The 14,674-nt window shown below is 45.9% G+C and overlaps 1 protein-coding gene across 8 annotated transcripts in view; it reads left to right on the top strand.

Annotated features, from left to right (window-relative positions):
- The window catches only part of LOC135183393 (uncharacterized), a 76,839-nt gene that overhangs the window by 23,599 nt on the left and 38,566 nt on the right, over positions 1 to 14,674 (top strand). For all 8 annotated transcript variants that reach the window (XM_064158341.1, XM_064158342.1, XM_064158339.1 and 5 more), the window contains exons 2-3: positions 9,212 to 9,287; positions 10,555 to 11,045. In XM_064158341.1, the coding sequence (XP_064014411.1) occupies positions 9,212 to 9,287; positions 10,555 to 11,045 (567 nt within the window). The remainder of the gene's footprint in view (positions 1 to 9,211; positions 9,288 to 10,554; positions 11,046 to 14,674) is intronic.

Below are 14,674 nucleotides of genomic sequence, written 5' to 3'. Positions count from 1 at the left end.
TGGCCAAAGCAGGAGTGGTTGGCACTGGTTAAAGCAGTAATCTCAAGTCCTCCCCTCAGTATGTACAAGCATTACAGGTAAGATTTAACTATGCTGTAGGTGTCTCTTTGCTTCTAGGTGTCCTTTGCACTGTCTTCCCCTTATGTCTGAGAATAGTGTCAGCCTGTGATAAATAGTTCTGCCTTAATTCTGTGTTTAGAGCTGAGATTCCACAGCAGATGGGCTGTAAATTGCAGATGCAGTTAAGTTCCTGCATCTTAATGGAAAATGGATGAGGCCTCTGTAATGAAGGTCTTTAATCTTTCAGGCTCCTCATCTTTCTGAACTGCTGTGCTTTGTAGTGTCACCACTGCTGAATAGCACTGCTCCTGCCGGGTGTGAGCCAGGGTAAGGTGGTGAGCTGACAGGGGATTTGACTCCTTTTCCAAAGGGGTCTATTTGCAGCATGACTATTTTGTAAGTTGCTGGTTTTTTTCTGATGGATGCTTACATTTTACTATTGTTTTCCCTTCTGAACCATGTATGTAATATGCTTTCTCCCTACAAAGGATGAGAAAGCTAACAGGTGAATGATAGTCTTCCAAGAGAATCCTTGAAACTTCAATATGAATTAATCACAATTCTCTTTGTCACATCAGCAAAGCCACCAGTAACAAAACTCAGTAAAAAAATACCTTGTGTGTATGTTTTGTGCAGGTGGAGAAGGACCTGGGAGTCCTGGTAGATAAGAAGTTATCCCTGGGACATCAATGTACCTTTGTGGCCAAGAAGGCCGATGGTATCCTGGGGTGCAAGCCCTTTGAGGAGAAGCTGAGGGAGCTGGGGGTGTTCAGCCTGAAGAAGAGGAGGCTCAGGGCAGACCTCATTGCTGTCTACAACTCCCTGAAGGGAGGCTGTAGCCAGGTGGGGGTTGGTCTCTTCTCCCAGGCAAGCAGCAATAGAACAAGGGGACACAGTCTCAGGTTGTGCTGGGGGAAGTCTAGGCTGGATGTTAGGAGGAAGTTGTTGGCAGAGAGAGTGATTGGCATTGGAATGGGCTGCCCAGGGAGGTGGTGGAGTGGCTGTCCCTGGAGGTGTTCAGTCAAAGCCTGGCTGAGGCACTTAATGCCGTGGTCTAGTTGAGTGGCTAGGGCTGGGTGCTAGGTTGGACTGGATGATCAGAGTTTTACCCATAGGCACTCAACCTGCTCATCATTAGTCACAAGCTCCATGGCATCAAGAGCTTTCCTAACATATAGAGACACCCCTCCACCCCTTTTCCCTCTCCCTTCCCTGAAAAACCTGTATCCATCCATTGTAGCCTTCCAGTCGTGCCATGCATCCCACCACGTCTCTGTGATGGCAATCACATTATCGCATTGTAGCCTTCCTGTTGCAGCAAGACTTCCAGCTCACCCTGCTTGTTGCTCATACTGTGTACATGCACTTCTGCTGGGCTGCTGATTTTACCCCTGAGGTCAGGTGCAGACTTTGGCTGTTACAAGAAAACTGATGTGGTTCAGGTAAGAGGGTGCAGAGCCCAGCTGTGCTCTGTGAGTTTTGTCTGAAATGTGTTTTGACCAGTGCTGAAGCCAGCCCTAATGCACTGTATCTGCACAGGCTCTTCTGATTCACTCCATTTGCAAATGAGGGTGTTCAGGTCTAGGGCAGTGCCCTGTCACCTCTGTAGTTCTGGTCAGGTTTGGCCACAGTTGTAACTTCTCGGCAGATGAGAAATATCCTTGCCATGCAAACAGTATATGAATAACTCATATGTTTGTTCATGGAATTACAGAAGACTACACATGTGCCTTCTTGCACCTACTTACCACTCATGTCCTTACTACTCTGTGTAAGCCTAGTGTTTCCCTTCCAAGATCTACATAAACCAATTTAAGCCCATGCCTCTGGAAATTAAGTTCACTCTGATTAGTGACTCCCACCACGTGCATCCTGAGGGTGCAAGTTGCTATGTTTGCCTGTATCTGTGTAAGTGTTCAACAGAAGTGGCCACCTGTACTGTTCAAATGTTGTGGACTTGCCTGCATAGTGACTCTGCTTCCTTCACAACCCTGAAACCATCACAGTTCAGTAGAATCAAGGCCCATAATGAAGGTCATGTCTGACTAAACATGCAGCATTCCTACAGAAATAGAAGTTTTGCTGTCTTTAGCACGGGACAGGCATGGAAAACAAGGGCCTTGGAGTGCTGTGTCTCACTGGACCATCACTACTTTCACTGAGTCACCCAGACAGCTGCTCTGTGAAACTGGACAATGTTCAAGGGTTATGAACCCTGGGTTTGAATTGTAGCCATTTGCAAGCAAAGGAGGAAAGGATTTTGAAGGCAGAGCTGTTTTTAAAATTAAAAAGGAAAATAGTAATAACAACAGTGGGGGAAAAAATAGTTTAGAAAGGTTTTCCAAACTAGAGCTGTCCTGACTGTAAGTTTTGCTGTTGAAGGAACCCAGCTGTAAAACCCAAATCTAGTTTGGGCAGCCGTGTCTCGCTTGTGAGTGTTTGAAGACTGAACTGAACTTTGTCTCCAGCTCTGCTGCTTTTCTTAAAGAGAGAGCAATCCTAACAGCCTGTTTTGCTAGCAAGAATTGTCCCTGTAATATGAAGAACTTGAAAGAGGAGTTAGATGTTAATTTGAAGATCTGTTTGACTCATTCCTTCCTTCTTCATGTTTTGTGGCTCAAAACTGCCTTTCAAGGTCTCAATCTCCTTAATTTTCCTACTCTAATTCAGAGTTTCCTATTGAGAGGTCGGCATCTCACTGATTCGAGATCAGTGTCCCATGGCAACTGCAGCAATTGTTGTCTTGGCAAAATAATGCTGGAGAAATTTAGTTAGATGTTTTTGCTAAAGCTGAGCAGTTGAGATGGAGAAGAGAATCACAGAATCAGAGAATCAACCAGGTTGGAAGAGACCTCCAAGATCATCCAGTCCAACCTAGTACTGAGCCCTATCCAGTCAACTAGACCATGGCACTAAGTGCCTCATCCAGGCTTTTCTTCAACACCTCCAGGGATGGTGACTCCACCACCTCTCTGGGCAGCCCATTCCAATGCCAATCACTCCCTCTGGGAAGAACTTCCTCCTAACACCCAGCCTAGACTTCCCCCAGCACAACTTGAGACTGTGTCCCCTTGTTCTATTGCTGGTTGTCTGGGAGAAGAGACCAACCCCCACCTGGCTACAGCTTCCCTTCAGGTAGTTGTAGACAGCAATGAGGTCTGCCCTGAGCCTCCTCTTCTCCAGGCTGAACACCCCCAGCTCCCTCAGCCTCTCCTTATAGGGTTTGTGTTCCAGAGCCACTAGCAGAGCTGTGTGCTGTAATATGTCTGTATCTTTAGCAGCTGCTCTGTAGGTAGCATGGTGAGGAAAGGTAAGGGAGCACTGGTTTTAATTCTCCAGCCTGAAGAAATGGAAACATGTTCCCCATAGCAGAGCTATCAGTAGTCATTGGTGAGCTCATCATTCCATTCTGCTTTTGTGCCAGAAACCAGTGAGTGAGATCAGCTCAGCAAAGTGCCTTTTCTGGGGCTCTTGGAAGAAGGTTTTGCTTAGGTGCAGAGATTCCCTCGAGTCCCAGAGCAAAGGTGAATGAGGCTTATATGTGGCAGCACAGGAAGCATTGGCCTATATTGGAGAAGTCACAGAAATATCCAGGTTGGAAAAGACCCTCAGGATTACCAAGTCACCTTCCTGGAGGTAAACTCCCTCCCTTCTTGGGGGGAGATTGGGAATGATACCTATGTGCATTCAAGCTGGGAATTAAGGTTTGCCTATGGTTAGTTGTAACTTCCCTGCTCCTGTTGCACAGACTCCTCCACTGCACCAAACCAACACTTTTATTAGGATAATGTAGACATGAGTGAAACCTTCTGTGAGAGATTTGTTCTGTCTTAAGAGTGAGATTCCCTTGCCTTTTGTATGATCTGAGGCGATTGTTGGTGCAATTACTTTGGATTATATAACAGACTAATTTCTCTTCCATATGCAAGAACTCACTTTAACAGAGTGGGGGTTAATATTGTCTGGTGTATTTTAGTACTTCAGGCTTTAGTACCTGGGCAATTCTGGCTGCAGCTAGCTATCATTACTCAATTGATAAGCAGTAGTGTGATGAGAAAGACAAAGACTTTCCTGTCTTTAGATTTTTCTTACCTGCCAGCTTTTCCTTCGTAGTAAATGCTCCTCAAAGGTACAAGCTTTGTGCTCGATTATTGGTGAGTACCATCTGCTTACTCTGTGCAAGCCTTTCTTTCCTTACCAAAGATTGATACAAAATGAAATGTGTGGGGAAGCTTGTCTATGAGTCCATCTGGCTTAGTAGGAGTCCTTAGCCTGACAGAAGGCATGTCTGGTGCCAGAGCTGAAGGACCCAGGTATGAGACAGAGCTCCTCATCAGATGCATTTACTACAGAAGGGCTGAGGAGTGGATGGGCACCTGTCCTTTTCTTTCTGGCTTTTGTGCCACAGCTTATAAATATTCACACTTCTGTGTGAATTAGAGACTTTGTTTTCTTTACTTTTGCACATTAAGTTGAGGTGCTGGAACATGTCCAGAGAAGGATGACAAAGCTGGTGAGGGGCCTGGAACACAAACCCTGTGAGGAGAGGCTGAGGGAGCTGGGGGTGTACAGAGCCTGGAGAAGAGGAGGCTCAGGGGTGACCTCATTACTGTCTACAGCTACCTGAAGGGAGGCTGTAGCCAGGTGGGGGTTGGTCTCTTCTCTCAGGCAGCCAGCAACAGTACAAGGGGACACAGTCTCAAGTTGTGCCAGGGGAAATATAGGTTGGATGTTAGGAGGAAGTTGTTGGCAGAGAGAGTGATTGGCATTGGAATGGGCTGCCCAGGGAGGTGGTGGAGTGGCTGCCCCTGGAGGTGTTCAATCAAAGCCTGGCTGAGGCACTTAGTGCCATGGTCTAGTTGATTGGCTAGGGCTGGGTGCTAGGTTGGACTGGATGATCTCTGAGGTCTCTTCCAACCTGGTTGATTCTATTCCAAGTATAGTGGGCACGGTTTGGGGCATTTTGTTTTAACTGACTCTGCTTGGCCCAGGTGATACCAAGAGGTGTGTTCCAAGCTGGGCAGCTCTGTGATTTCTGTGCTGTGGATGAAGCCGTGATAATAGTGAGATCTTTGACATGGAGGTCAAGTTTTCTGCTATAGCAGTGTCCCAGTTCTGACTTAGAGGAAAACAGGGCTGCCTCAGACAGAAGTAAATCTGTGGCTAATGTAAGACAGGGACTGTGCAAGAGAGGCTTGAATGCAATACTGCTATGTTTAGAGGAATGCTTTTGAAGACAGGAAAGTGTTACTATTAAAGCCTGGGAAGAGTCAGGGGAGAGAGCACTTCTTTCCAGCTAGTCAGAGCTTTAGTCTTTGATTCCCTGTATCTTTATGGTCTCTTGTTATCCTTACTAACAGACAATCCTGGTTTTGATCTCTCATTGGTCTTTGTTGTGTGGTATATTATGGGAAGGGGTTTCATGTGTAAAATTTCAACTCTGCAAGATGTTAGTCTGCTATGAACAATAGTTCTTAGGCAATGTGGGAGATAGGGTCTCATACACAGAAGCTTGGGAGACTTCAGTTCCCACAACCAGGATATAATTTGTGGAAGGATTTACTAATACAAAGAGAATGTGACAATACTAAAATAGAAGACCTTGTGAAGTGGCAGATGGAATGAAAATGATGATGTTTCCAAGTGAAAAATGTGAAGACCAAGCAGGAGGCTATGTGTACGTACGTAACCCACACAGTGGGAGATGAGAGGCATTCTGACACACAGCACAGGTCATGGGACATCAGAGACAATGTGATTCCTAAGTCTTATACTCTGTTTATTTCAGTCACACACAATGCACAATCGCTGGAGTCCAAGGCTTTTTTAACAGGTGGCCTGTGATGTGTATTATGAAAACTCCAGTTTCTGAGGGTGTTGTCTATAACAAGAGTACAGTGATGTCATTTTGAATAGTGGGAGAAACAGTCTGAGTGTGGAGAGAAACATGCTACTGGTATGTTCTTCTTCCAAAAGGAAAGGTGGGTGTTAGAGTGGCTTAGCACTTACAATTATAGAATGGTTTAGATTGGAAGGGACCTCAAAGATCATCCAGTTCCAACCCTCTGCCATAGGCAGGGACATCTCCCACTAGAACTTAGTACATTGCTTGTAAAAAATATAGTCAGTTAAAGAGTTGGTGCTTACTTTTCCATGGTGGATGGTTCAGGGGTTGGAAGAGACCCAAAGAGATCATTGAATTCAAACTCCCTGCCACAGCAGGACCATACAATCTAGCTCAGGTCACACAGGAACACATTCAGACAGGCTTTGAAAGTCTCCACAGAAGGAGACTCCGCAACCTCCCTGGGGAGCCTGTGCCAGTGCTCCGTGATCTTTACAGTAAAGAAGTTCCCCCTTGTGTTGAGGTGAAACCTCCTGTGCTGCAGTTTACATCCATTGCTTCTTGTCCTATCCCAGGGAGCAAGTGAGAAGAGCAGGTTGAGCAAGTAAGGTTAGTGAGATTCTGGGAGCCTCTGCTTTCCAATAAGGCTTTCTTGTTGTCCTACCACTTTAATTTCTTTGGAATATCCTATGGGACCAAATCCACAGACTCAGTATCTTTTCATTTGAAAGATATTTCCCACAGGTGCTCTCAACAAAGCTTCTGGAGAAGTGTTTGAGGCAGCTCACAGGAGATTAGTATTGGGCTGTTTGAGTCTGGGGAAGACTTAGCAAAGCAGAGTCATCTCCTCAAATGAAGTGAGTTCTCTGTTCATGTGAATAAGAATCTTACCCATATGAGACTAGAGGGTAATAAAGTTGACTTTGTACAGAAAGGAGTATTTCAGACCAGTAGACACAAAGATCTTCAAAATGTCAGTCCCTGACCCAAGTCCAACTCTTAAGCCTCTCAAGCCAGTGATGTTTTGCAGTAGCTCTTTGACCTGCATGGGTTGGACGTCATTGACATTTATGTGGTACAAAACCTAGAACTGATAGCTTTCCCTCACAGAACTGTTAAACCTCACTGAAAACCCTGCCACATCTGAATGGAAGGTTTTTATGTGAGAATAAGCCACAGACTGAAGTCAGTACCTCTTGGTTTAGAATTGGAGCTTTAGCTTTTGTAGTGAAGACAGCACCACTGTCTGTCTGTGCAGCAGCTAGCACAATGGCACCTCAGTGTCAGCTGTCCCCTCAATGAGCCACTGTGGCACAAACAAGGTATTATGTATTATACCTGTTCTAGGGACAACTAGATGCCTGTTCATTTGGCAGTGCTCCTCAGTGCCAGCTGCCTTTATTAAATGATGCATGTGTGTGAATATGTTCAAGAAAATTATAGTTACAATGGGAAGGAGAACCCCTGACATTTACTTCAGAAGTGCCACTTTCCCTGTTCATAATTTGTCAGTTGGGAAAGCAGTTTAATGACTAGCAAAGAAGGAAAATATTTTCTGACTTCTTAAAGGGCAGTGTAAATATAAAAAGGCAAAAGGTAGCCTTAAAAAAAGGAGGAAAAAAAAGGTGCCCATGTGCTTTAGGGGGAACAAAGCCCTCAAATAGACCCCTGGAGGGTGGTAGCATAAGTTCAGTTTCAGATTTCTCAACCCTTCTCAGGAGAAAACTACCAAGTTTGTTCAGTGTTAGAACATGTTTTGAGTAATTGAGTATACAAGTGTCTTGGTCCAGAGCAAATGTTCCTGGAAATTGCTGTTAGACAAAGCATATGAACTCATTACCCTTGGAGCATTTAAGAGGACTCAGTGGTACTGTAGGAGTGTTTGCTGGTGGTGGTGTTGTCTGCATTTCTGCAAAGTCCTGCTGCTTCTGTTTCCAGTACATTTTTTAGAGTTGTCCTCTGAGAAAGCAAGATGAGTCTGATCTTTGGCTTATCTGTGTGTGCCTTCAAGGGAGAAGTGTGGGTACATGCACAGGAAGGCTGAAGTGAACATGCCACTTCCATGTGTGGGTGTCTTGCAAGATAATAGAGCTGTTGACCAGATGTGTATTTACTTTGGGTTTTGGAGATTCACTTGCCCACGTGATGCAGACATGGTATGGCACGGTGGTTATAAGCTGTGTGTCTGGGAAGCTAAGGGAGTCACAGAATGGTTTAGGTTGGAAGAGACCTCAAAGATGATCCAGTTCCAACCCCCTGCCATAGGCAGGGACACCTCCCACTAGAGCAGGTTGCTCAAGGCCTCGTCCAATCTGGCCTTGAACATCTCCAGGGAGGGAGCAGCCACAACCTCCCTGGGCAACCTGTTCCAGTATTTCACCACCCTCATTGTAAAGAACTTCTTCCTAACATATAGTTTAAACCTCCTCTCTGCCAGTTTAAACCCATTACCCCTTGTTCTGTCATTACAAGACCTTGTAAGTTGTCCTTCCCCAGCCTTTCTGTAGGCCCTCTTCAGATACTGGAAGGCCACTACCAGGTCTCTTTGAAGCCTTCTCTTTTCCAGGCTGAAGAGCCCCAACTCATAGTCTGTCCTCATAGCAGAGCTGCTGCAGCCCTCTGATCATCTTCATGGCCTCCTTTGTACTTGCTCCTGCAGTTCCATATCCTTCTTGTGTTGGGCGCTCCAGAGCTGCACACAGTACTCCAGGTGGGGTGTGAGAAGAGCAGAGTAAAGGGGCAGAGTCCCCTCCCTTGCCCTGCTGGCCACACTGCTCTTGCTGCAGCCCAGCACACAGTTGCTGTCTGGGCTGTGTGCACACTGCTGGCTCATGTTGAGCTCTTCATCCACCCAGACCCCCAGGTCCTTTTCCTCAGGGCTATTCTCCAGCCATTCTCCACCCAGCCTGTGTTTGTGCTTGGGATTGTGCTGACCCAGGTGCAGGACTTTACACTTGGCCTTGTTGAATTCCATGAGGTTGGCCTGGGTCCACCTGTCCAGGTCCTGGTGGATGAATCCTTTCCCTCTAGCAAGTTGACTGTGCCATGCAGCTTGGTGTCATCTGCAGACTTGCTGAGGGAAATATATGTTCTTTGTGCCTGGGGAAAGTTAGCAAGTGCAAGTAAGAGGATATGATGGGAGTTTGAGACTGGTAGATGAAGAGGTGCTGTTGCTGTGTGTATGGTAGGTAAGAGTGGATGCCTACAAGTTATATGAAAAGGGGAGAGGGGGGAAGTGACTTGGACAACAGCAAGGGTAATGTGCAGTGTTCACGATGAAACCTTTTCTTTCTCCTTGTCCCCTAGATCTCCTACCCACAAAGTGATGAGGACAGTGATGACTCTGAAGGAGAGAACCAGGAACTCGCTCAGATTGACAGAGGTAATAGGACAAGATAGGAGGTTCCTGGGATGCTACAGCTGAAGTCCACTTCGCTTTTCAGTTGTCCTCTTGAAAGTGCCTTCCTTATTGTCCTCCATGTACACAACCAGATGTGTTAAATCAGCCATATTTAAGTTTTTGAGACCTCCCAGGGAGAAGCTGATGTTATCAAACACAGCAGCTGGCATGTGCCTTACCAGAGGTAGATGTTGTTAACCACAAGATAAGGCCCCAGTGCTGCAGACACATAAAGATGCAGCTGGACCAGCAGCAGTGTTGGAACTAAAAAATTGTCTTCTGTTCCATGCTTAGCACCTGCATTGTCTTTGTTCTGTTTTTCCTCTTGCCTGTCATTTTGAGTTTTGACCTTCACTTTCCTCTTTCCCCTAGATGCATTGCTTGCTTAGCTTGCTTTCTTTCTCCTCTACTGTTGGTTTGGGGCAGCCCTATTTTTGAGTCTAGCTGAGGGTCATTGACAGATGAGACAGGTGCTCTGCTATTAATTTTTGACCTGGTATGAAACAGCTTAGAGCTGCTGCTGAAACCTGTAGTAAATGTGTTTGCTGAGCTATGCTAAGTCTCTGCCATTTGTGCATCCCCTGTGTTTTATTGTTGTTTAGCCAAATTCCATTGGATTCTTATGCAAAAACAGAAGTTAAATTTCTGACCCACAGAACATGTCCTGTCAAAATTCAAATCCCTGCTCCACATGCTTAACACAGAGACAGTTTAACACAGAAATAGCTCAGCAGAACAAGGTAGAACGTGTCCAGCTTGTGGCTGAAGGTGTGCTTTCTTGTATGATGTGCCCTGTAATAGAAAGGGGAATTCAACCTCCAGAAACCACATCTCTATTTGAGCTACAGACATGGGGCTTGGAATAATGTGACTTAACTTGCCTCCCCTGCCCTGGGAGCTGGTCACTGGAGCTTACAGCATTTGGTTAGAGGCAAGTGCTTAACAAGAGATTTGCAAGACCGTGGTGAAGGGATGAGGTGGGTGGCAGGTACATGCTTTTATTCTGCAGCTAGACTTCAGGTGACAGTTTGTGAGAGGATCTCCAGGAGTCTGGGCTAAAAAGAGGTCTAGAAACTTCCAAAGGGAAACATTAAGCCAGGAGGATTTTTTCTGGGAATGAAAAGGTGGAAAAACAGCTCAGAAGTTTACCTGGGAAGAGATAAAAGAGGTGAGGAGAAAGCAGGCCCAGTTTGTTAGTGTATGAGAGACGGATCTGCTCTGCCACTCCTCTATTTCCTCCTCCTACCAGAGAGAAGAAGAAATTGTACCTTGACTCCCTTGGCCACCAACCAGCTCCAGAACCAGGAGAACCAATGCTGCAAGGTTCGAGCCCTCTTCCGTGCCAGCCTTGACCGCCACAGCTCAGAAGAGGAGCTGGAGCGCATCAACCGGGAGTTTGCCGCTGAGAAGCGGAAGTGGTCCCAGGTCAGCAGGCTTGCTTGCTGCGGAGACAGCAACAACACCTCCTCCAGCGACGAAGAAGTGAAGAACTTGTGCACAATGTCCTTCCAGCCTGGGACAGAGCGGGCTGATGGGCTGCATGCTAGCCCCAGCCCTGTGCTGTTCAGTGCCTCCCCTCCCAAGAGACTCCAGCCCCTGGTGCGGAGCCCAGCCTCCAGGCCTTTAATCTTCACAAGTGTTGGGGCAGGCCTTGAGCAAGTTATGCCCTGTAAGAGACACCGACAAGGATACATGGATAAGGTCAGCAGGCCCAGCCTTGACCTTGAAAAAATGCAGCAGGTAAGGTGGAGCTTCATGTGAGAAGAGCAGTATGACTTGAGAGATGGTGCTGTGAGCAAAGACAGAGAAGAGTTACTGAGGGCAAGTCACTAATACAGGGTTGCTTCTTGTGATCATGTCTTCAGGGCCATACTCTTGCTGTCTGTCTAGAGTGAACTAGGCCTAAGTGTAGATATGTCTCTTGACAGGAGGTCAAGCTGCTGCAAGTTGAGTGGCTCACTGGAATGGGCTGCCCAGGAAGGTGGTGGAGTCACCGTCCCTGGTGGTGTTCAAGAAAAGAGTGGATGAGGCACTTAGTGCTATGGTCTAGTTGACTGGCTAGGGCTGGGTGCTAGGTTGGACTGGATGATCTTGGAGGTCTCTTCCAACCTGCTTGATTCTATGATTCTAAGCGGGGTTCTTATCCATGTTAACAGTAGCAAACTTTTGCTAGTCTGTAAGTCCCTCTGCTGAGAAGACTGTAACTAGAACACGTACTTAAGAAACAGGACATCCTCTTAGGAAGGCAGCACCTCTACAGGGTGCTGTGCTTAACACAGGAAAAAAGTCACTGGAGTTCACTTTTGTCAAGCTACTCCTGATGCCGTGGTCTGACCCATGCCATTGACTCCAGAATAAATTATTTCCCTGGGTGTATATAAAGCAACAACTTTGTCATGGAAGTTGTAAGCTTGATAAGAGTTTCCACTCTTGGTGATCTCCTTAGGCTGAGGTGTCTTTGCAGAATTTTTGTGGAGGTCTGAAGTTGAGGTATGTAAATGTGAGGAAGTTGCCTCACCTCTGCAGAGGCTGGGAAATGGGGCATGCATAGTAGCAGAGGAGTGTGTGCCATGCCCATCTGGTGCCTCTCTTCTAGCAGGCATTCCTGTAGAGCTAGTATTTCAGTTCACTCTTTGTTATTTGTTTTTCTTGCACTGATGTAGAGTCAGTTTGAAAGAGTATCTGCAGTCATCTGTTTAACCCTGGTAAATTGCAGTTAGTTATTTTCAGTGCTGGATTTCATTAGGGAAAAATACTGCTGTGTGTACTTGGTGTAGTTTTAACCTCATTTACAACACCTTTAAGACTACAAGAGGCAGTAGAAGAAAGGAATATGTATTAATTTTTCCAAGATCTTTGGAAGTGTCACCTCTCCTTTTCTTTATTACATTACTGCTTGTTCTCAGTCCTGCTGTGAGTGTGTGTCCCATGAATACGTAACACAGAGCTTGGTCATCTCTGTACGCTTTTCCCTTATCCCCTCTTTGCCCCTCTAGCTAAGTATTTATTCCCAGAATATTCTTGCATTTCATGTCACTCAAATCTTCTACTTATAGACTTTAATTAGTCTCACATCTTAATGAGAGGGGAAGAAAGTTGGTGAGCCAGTGCCTGGTCTGTTTTTTCCCCCTTTATTTTCTTCCTTTTTCACCCTGGAATGCATGTGAGTAAACAGAGCCATGTGAGTAAATAAAGCCACTTTTGGCCCAAGTTTGTCACCTGATTTCTGTCCCAGTCATAGCATCTACTTGCTCTGCCTAAAGTTCCTTTTAACAGTGTTTTTGAGACTGTGGTGTGAAGCTTAGAGGCTGACTTAAGTAAGCTTCCTTAACAGTCATGCTTTTTTTTTTCCTGGGAAACCTTGTGAAAATTATCTGCTGCTTCATCTGTCTACTCTCTGCACTTCTGGATTAATTGTGGGAAAGATTTTTGCCAAAGACTTGTAAATCTGGAGTGGAGATAGGGGGGTGATTTTTTTTTTCCTTTTAAACAACATTTTTACTGTAGTTGTTATTAACACTGCTGGGTTGTGGAATCCCTGTTATAAAGAGAGGCTCTGTAGTTAGTGGTTTTAGTGTAAAACAGAAATGTACCCCTTTTGGGGGGTTCAGGACAGAGGAGAAGCATACAAAGAGAGATGCAGCATGAATATTTTAACAGTGTTTGGTTATTAGTATTGAATTTATGGGTTTAATTTGTTAATTTTAACCAGTAACATCTTCAAGTTTTGTGATGATTTCTTGCTTGCTTTGGAAAATTGTGGAGTGGCTCTGTGCTGTGTTGTCATGCTTAAACTATTCTTAGAGTTGAACAGGCAAAGCTTGTCTTGCAGAACAGCCATGTGTATCAGTGGCATGCAGTGTCTAAGTGTCTTCCCATGTTCCAATGATTTGGAGCCTTTTGGTAAGGAAGGAGAGCAAATTTGAGAGACACAGGTGGGTTTGGGGGCAGTGGCATGCAGTGTCTAAGTGTCTTCCCATGTTCCAGTGATTTGATGCCTTTTGGTAAGGAAGGGGAGCAAATTTGAGAGACACAGGTGGGTTTGGGGCAGTGGCATGCAGTGTCTAAGTGTCTTCCAATGTTCCAATGATTTGGAGCCTTTTGGTAAGGAAGGAGAGCAAATTTGAGAGACACAGGTGGGTTTGGGGGCAGTGGCATGCAGTGTCTAAGTGTCTTCCCATGTTCCAGTGATTTGATGCCTTTTGGTGAGGAAGGGGAGCAAATTTGAGAGACACAGGTGGGTTTGGGGCAGTGGCATGCAGTGTCTAAGTGTCTTCCCACGTTCCAGTGATTTGATGCCTTTTGGTAAGGAAGGGGAGCAAATTTGAGAGGCACAGGTGGGTTTGGGGCAATCTAAGTGCTTCTAAGGGGTTAAGGAATTCCTGTGCTTCTGCCTCTATGGCGTGTGGATAAAGTAAAATCTTCCTCACCTAGGCCTTTCAGTTCAGCCTCTCTCAGCAGGAGAGGCTGCATAGAGGCAAGTTTGAAAGGCCTCGTGGTGCTTAGATGCCAGGCCATGCATTTCCAGCTTCACAGAGCAGTATGATTCTGCCCTTTTGTGCCCCAGCAGTGAGTTGGAAGAGTTGGTGGGCATATTTCCCACCCCAGCTGGCTGGTCAGTTGGCCACTGGGGCTCTTCTCTATTGAAGCTGAGAGAGGGCAATTCAGTGCATGCTTTCCTTCACTTCTCCAAAGGACTAGAAAATTAGCTCAGAAGGCTTCTTCCTTTCTTTCCCCTAATTGAGTGGAAATACCCTGGCTTGTGCAGACACTAGTGTTGCTGCAGTGAATGCCCTGTCCCAGCCACCCCTTAATCGTGGTCCTTGGACAGCCTTGGGCTCTGCTGCCAGCCGCTTGCTATTTAATGAAGCCTATGCATCTCCTAGAAAGGCTGTGGCTGCTGCCACCCTGTTAACTTCAGCAGATCTGGGGGGTTTGGCCTATTAAGAGCACAGAGTTAAGGAGAGCAGGGACATCCTTTGATGGCTTGACACGAGGGCACCAAGAATGTAGGAGTAGGTTAAAGTTTAAGGAAGTCCAGAAGGGCTTCCTTCCAATAAATACTCATTGGAACTGCTGATCTTATTCCTAGGGAATGAGACTAATTGATCTTGGCATGTTGTGTAAATAGAAAGGAAGTAAAAAGTGTCCATCCTCCTGTGCTGTTCAGTGAGACTGCCTGGAGCCTCTTTGAAATTACTTTCAACAGCTTGAGAAGTCAGAGTATAGCATTTTCAGGGTGAGAGACCGTAAGTGATCTCTTGGAGGAGACTAGCTTTGGGTTGAATCTGTCCTCATTTGTGTGGGTGAGTGGTAAGAAAGTATCATTTTAAAGTACAATGCAGGGAGTTTGGGTACCTGAGCATATT

This window comes from Pogoniulus pusillus, chromosome 18 (assembly GCF_015220805.1).
Source record: "Pogoniulus pusillus isolate bPogPus1 chromosome 18, bPogPus1.pri, whole genome shotgun sequence".
Lineage (NCBI taxonomy): Eukaryota > Metazoa > Chordata > Aves > Piciformes > Lybiidae > Pogoniulus > Pogoniulus pusillus.
The sequence above is the reverse complement of the archived record's forward strand: the minus strand, read 5'-3'. Positions and strand labels throughout refer to the sequence as shown.